General features: G+C 44.1%; 1 protein-coding gene across 1 annotated transcript; it reads right to left on the bottom strand.

Moving 5' to 3' along the window:
* Positions 1–3,580: 3,580 nt before the first annotated feature.
* Positions 3,581–5,598, bottom strand: LOC307124137 (zinc finger BED domain-containing protein 5-like; the record flags this gene model as incomplete). The annotated part of the gene is made up of 2 exons (XM_079813176.1): positions 3,581–3,912; positions 4,080–5,598. 2 exons carry the CDS (start codon positions 5,596–5,598, stop codon positions 3,581–3,583), a joined length of 1,851 nt encoding a protein of 616 aa, XP_079669302.1.
* Between the last annotated feature and the right edge of the window lie 713 nt (positions 5,599–6,311).

The following is a 6,311-nucleotide window of genomic DNA, read 5'->3' as shown; positions in this document are numbered from 1 at the left end:
GTGTGGACGGTAAGGAAGGGCGGAAGGAAGTGAGAGGGGAGAGGGTGAAATAAAAGGGAGCGAGAGGTTGAGAAAAGAGCTCGTCCGTGTCCGTGGGTTTTATTTTCATAATTACCAGTTACTTTAGGATTTAAGCCCTGAGAACACCCACAAGCAAATACTACACTGGTGGCAGCGGTGTTTTTCGTCGGATATTCGAGTTTCTTTTCTTATACATGTTTTTTTTCTCTCGCTGACGCCTCGAGCGAACACAGTCTGTACGTGACTCTGATTTTAGCACGACGCACTGAAGGTTGGTGCGTTCTGAATAAACTTCAACGATGTCCGATGAGGAAGCACAAGTGCCGCGGGAGGAAGCACAAGCGCCGCGGGAGGAAGCACAAGCGCCGCGGGAGGTCAGTGCTCATTCCTCGCGGGGGCGCCGCGCACAAACTACCCCAAAGGACATTCCTTTACCGCCGCCATTTCGCAACGATGTTTCCGAGTCTTTTCAGCTGTGGGCCCGTCGTTATGAGGTAATTCAGGAGGCTCGCTATAAAGATAGCGGTGTTGATTTGGATGCAGTGTTAGCAGCAGAGTTGCCCACTAGATTGCCACCTGAACTGTTTATTGTTTGGGACAATTTTCCATCCGAAATTCGGCACTCTTTTACTTCAGCGAAAAAACACTTACAAGATGCTTTTGGCCAGAAGGATGTAATTGCGTCTTTTCAAACATTTCCTAATTCACGCCACAAATTGCCTAATGAACCAATGGAAGTGTATGCAGCAGACATATGTAGACTGGTCAAAGAAGCTTTTCCAGATTTTGAACAGAACGCGTCAGAATACATGAAACTGTCGAGATTTCTGGCTGGTTTAGATCAAGAACTCCAGATTAAGTGCCATGAGAGGGGTGTGAAAACATTCAAAGATGCCTTCCAAGTCGCTACTCAAGCTGAACGGGCACGACAGGCCGCCAGACTGATACAGCCGGTTTCGTCTGTGGTGAGAGACAATTCGGCAGCACAGACAGTGAATGTTATTTCTGACACTGACACTTTTTATCTGAAACAAGCAGTTGTTGATTTAACTAACACAGTTAAAGACTTAAGTAAGGATGTGTCAGCATTGAAACTGCAATTACGTGATCAACGCAGTCAATCTCGGCAGACTCCATCACCACATCGGCGCAGCCCAACGAGATATGCCATGGCATGGAGTGCACCGTATGGACATTCACCAACCAGACATTCAGATGCTCGTTCTCCTTCACCTGACAGCTACAGCATATCTCCCAGCCATCGCAGAGACCTTCGCAGACGGCGCGACAACACATACCAGCATAATGACAGAGTGGATTTTTCGCCTCATCGCAGGGAGAGGTTCAAGGATCGCTATTCTCCAAAATACTCCACTGCAGGCTGCACTGACTACTACGAGGATGACAGACGTGGACAACGGAATGACACCATGTCTTACAACAGCTCGTCTTTTCAACGACGCAGTCCAAGCCCTCATCACAAGCATGTCACCTTTGAGGAACACAAAGACTACCATTACAGACCTCAGCAGCACAGCCTGGATCGTCAGAGTGGTCCTGGTGGCGCCTACCCAGACCATCACACCCGTCATCAGGGAAACTTCCACTAGCTGATGCGGCGGGGCGCACATCAGCTGTTTCACCCCCAGCCCCAAACGACACCGTACGGATGACAACCACAGACACTGGCCATCCAGAGACTGAACACTTTCCTGCTACAGACAGTTGCACAGCACACATCGGTGGTATTGTTGAAGGTACTGACATGCACATCATGATAGACACTGGTTCTAGCATTTCATTCATTAATGAAACTACCCGTATGGCAATTCCTTCATTGTGCAAAAGACCATTGAAAAGTAATTTCATTCTGTCAAAGTCTGTAACTGGTCAAAATCTAGATACTCTGGGAACTGTGAATGTTAACCTGAGATTAGGTGCACTGACAATACAACATGACATGCAGGTCATCAGAAATGTGAGTCAGGGTATCATTCTTGGGTGGGATTTTCTCCAGAAGCATGAGGTAATCTTGAATATGGGTAAGGGACTGTGCTGCCTTTATGATCAGACTTTACCATTGTTAAGCACATCTCAACTTGCCCCTGTACTGTGCACAGCTCAAATTACTGTGGCCACTACCATTCCTCCCCAATGTGAGATGCACTGTACGGCTCAACTTATCCCGTTTGCAGTTAATGCAGGTTTAGCAGATGGTTACAGTGGGTTGCTCGAGCCATACCCATCTAAAATGGATGGTATCGTAATTGCACGCACCCTTACAGTAGCTGAAAATGGTCAAACTGTAGTGCGTGTCATGAATCCAACAAACAGCCCTTTTGTACTGCAACCAGGTATGCAGTTGGGGGAGTTCACTCCAATACACCAAGATGATGTCATTCAGCATTCAGATTCTGTATGTAATATTTCCACCCCTTCTACACAGGTGCCACCTGTTCCATTTGAGGTTCAAAGAGGGAATCTGTCTGACCCCCAGGTGAATGAACTACACTCATTGTTGCATGAGTATTGTGATGTGTTTAGTAAGAGCCCTACAGATTTTGGTAGAACGAACATAGTCGAACACAGAATCAAGACTGACAATGCAATTCCCATTAGAAAACGGGCCTATCGTTCTTCTCCTCAGATGCAAGAGGTGATTCAGTCACAGGTGGACGACATGTTGGCAAAAGGTATTGTGGAAGTCAGTCATAGCCCTTGGGCTGCACCTGTCGTCATGGTACGAAAAAAAGATGGCACCTGGCGCTTTTGCGTAGATTATAGAGGCCTTAATTCTGTTACCACTAAGGACGCCCATCCTTTACCCAGAACAGATGACACCTTGGACGCACTTGGAGGTTCCTCTATATTCAGTACCATGGATCTCTCATCTGGTTATTGGCAAGTGCAGCTTCATGAGGCAGACAAACCAAAAACAGCTTTCACTACTGGCCGTTCTTTATATCAGTTTACAGTGATGGCAATGGGTCTTGTCAATGCTCCGCCCACCTTTCAACATTTGATGCAGTTAGTACTGCAGGGTTTGTCTTGGAAGACATGTCTTGTGTATTTAGACGACATCATCGTCTACAGCAGTGGTTCTCAAACTTTTTTGGTCATTCCCCACTTTAGACAAGGGGAAATTTTAAAGCCCCACCTACCCCCATAGCCCCAACACAATGCTAATGAAATGCGCAACAAGCTTAACATGTTCCAATTTATTGAACTAACAAGTATTATCAGAGTAACAAGTTGTATCTAAAATACAAACTATATACATAAAATAACAGAATGTTCAAAAATAAAGAAAATAAAAGTGCAGCTGTGTCATCATAACTTGCATGAAATTAAAAAAAAATGGAGAAAATAAAAGTGCAGCTGTGTCATAACTTGCATGAAATTTAAAAAAAAATAGAGAAAATAAAAGTGCAGCTGTGTCAAATTTTTTACTAATTTCAAAAATAGATAAGATATAAAAGTGCCACTTTGCAATCTGTAAAAAAAAAGAAAAGAAAAGAAAAGAAAAGAAGAGAAATCCATTCGGCAGGTTATCACTGCATTAGTGGCTGCAATGGGCCTGTTTTGCATTGCACAATTTCTCAAAGCGGGGTTGCAGGCTTGATACTGCCACTCTCAAGTCATGCTCAATGTTCAGCTGAGATCTGAACTTCGTTTTCAGTGAAGCAACAGCTGAAAACCCCATCTCACAGAGATATGATGTGGCAAAGGGAAGAAGAATGCACACAGCTCTCTGCCCGATGAGTGGATACTCCCTCTCCACTCCAAACCAGAATTCACTAAGATTCTGAGCTTTAAACCTGAGCCTCAGGGTGGAGTCAGATGTCAGATCAATAAACTGGTCCTCCTCAGCAGACCCAAATTCAGCAGGTGCTGCAGACAGAATATAAATAAATAGGCTTACTTTATTTGTCATTGCATAATAAAGACAAAGAAATATGTTTGACAACAGTCTATTCCAGTTAGTAAGTAGCATACCATAAATAAAATGCATGTATAATATATGAGTATAATATTCAATAAAATGTCAAAATACCAACCTGCTGCATTGAATGGATCCATAACCCAGGCATACTGAGCACTGTTGTTCGGGAAGTATTTTTGAAACAATTCTTTGAGGGAAGAGATGTGCTGCTTAATACAAGGGATAACAGTGGTGGCTCCAGAATCAGTGTTTTCAGCCACTTCACTCAGGTTCTCAAAGACATCTATGTTTTGCTGATCGAGGCGCCTGCCCCATACCTCTAGCTTTCGGCTGAATGCATTGATCTTATCTGCCAGGTGAGGTATATGCTTGTCTTTGCCTTGAAGCTGAAGATTTAATTCATTCAGCTTGCCAAACATATCGCTGAGGTAGGCCAGTTTAAACAGAAATTCTTCATCACTGAACTTGCTTGCAGCCTCATACATGCGCTCCTCCTCCAAGAACATCCGAATCTCTGCCCTGAGCTCAAAGACGCGCGACAGCACTTTGCCGCGGGACAGCCACCTTGCTTCACTGTGAAACAGCACAGATGTGTGATCAGCTCCCATTTCCTCACAAAGTGCGGAGAACAGTCGCGCTTTCAGGGGTCGGGTTTTGATAAAATTTACCACGCTCACTACTTCTGTCAAAACCTCATTTAATTCAGGGCTGAGCTGCCTTGACGCGAGCGCTTCCCTGTGAATGACACAGTGCGTCCAGTGCGCATCTGGCGCAACCCTCTTTATTAGTGCCTGCAGCCCGTTTCTTGACCCTGCCATGGTCTGTGCGCCATCAGAGCAAAAGCCCACACAGTTTTCCCATTTAAGGCCGTGTTCTTTGAGGTAACTGTCCATGATCTTAAACAGCTCATCAGCGGTGGCTCTATTTTTTATGTATTTGCAAAACAGCAAATCCTCGCACAGTGACTCGCCATTCACAAAGCGGACGTACGAGATGAACAAGCAGTCTTTATTGCTGTCAGTAGCTTCGTCCACTTGTAATGCAAAACGACTGTCTTTTAATTTTTCTACGAGTTGTTCCTCAAGATCACTTGAAATGTTGCATATACGTCTTGCAACTGTGTCGTTTGACAGGGGAATAGCTTTTAATTTTGCTGCGCTTGTCTCGTCGAGCATAATTGACACCATGTCTAGCGCAGCGGGGAGAATGAGCTGCTCTGCAATTGTGTGTGGTTTTTTGGATTGTGCAATTCTGTATGCCACTCTATATGATGCCATCTGTGCTTTACTGTTTACTGAGGCAGCTTTTACCATGCGAGTCTCCTGTTGACGGTATTCTTCAAGTTTTCTTTGAAAGAAATCAAGTGGCTTATTGACGTGACTGGGGTGTGTGGTCTCTAGGTGTCGTCTTAATTTGTTGGGTCTCATACTATCTGCTGCTAGCGGTTTAAGACACAGAACACACATCGGTCTCTCCTCTGCCCCCACCACCGCTGCCGTGAATCCAAGAGCAAGATACCCATCATCATATCTTCTTTTCGGTTGGCTTTTTGGTTGATTAGGTCCGTCTGGCTTGTGTCTCTCTGCTGGCGCTGGCTCGACAACTTTTGAGGTCCGTGTCACAAATTTATCCATGTTTTGTTATAGTTTTTTTTCAAGGCGACTGTTATTTTAGTTTTGTTATTGTTTTTTTCAAGGCTAAGTACTGTTTTTTTTAGAACATTCCCGCTTAATTTTTCCATGGCAACGCGTCATTTGTCACGTGACACACCGCAGCCACAATAACAGATCGCCTTAATTTCCTTTTTCCTTTTTTATTTCAAAATATTCACAAACTTGCTTACCATGTCATCAACTATCTGATATTCCGATTCTCAAAAAATTGTAAGTGAGTGTGTTTGGTCGTTTAAAAACCTTTATAAATAATCATGATAACGTGAGATGGGCGCTGCAATGTTTCTTTGCGACGCAGTTCAGAGAATCCTGTCTGCCATCAGTTTCTCCCGAAATACATGCAAGAAAGTGGCCGGTGAACTCCGAGAAGAATAGAGTACACTTTATAGTTACTTCCACTATGTTTGTCTGATGTGAATAACACACGTCGGCAAATTATATTTGAATAGATTGTTATTGCTTCCACAGACATCAGTGTGTATTACAAACTCCAAATGTATTGTTTCACTAGTGCTTATGTGTATTAAAATGGCTGAAAACTAAAATAAACATTATGAGGTTGAAAACACTGCATAGTTGTGATAGCCTATATGACAGCGCTGAGCGCGTCCGTCTCTGGCTCAGCGCCAACCAACGCGCAAAAGCACAAATTTAATCTGGCAGTGATGTCACGT

Source organism: Gobio gobio (assembly GCF_949357685.1).
Source record: "Gobio gobio genome assembly, chromosome: 3".
NCBI classification, from domain to species: domain Eukaryota; kingdom Metazoa; phylum Chordata; class Actinopteri; order Cypriniformes; family Gobionidae; genus Gobio; species Gobio gobio.
This window is presented reverse-complemented; position numbering and strand designations above follow the sequence as displayed.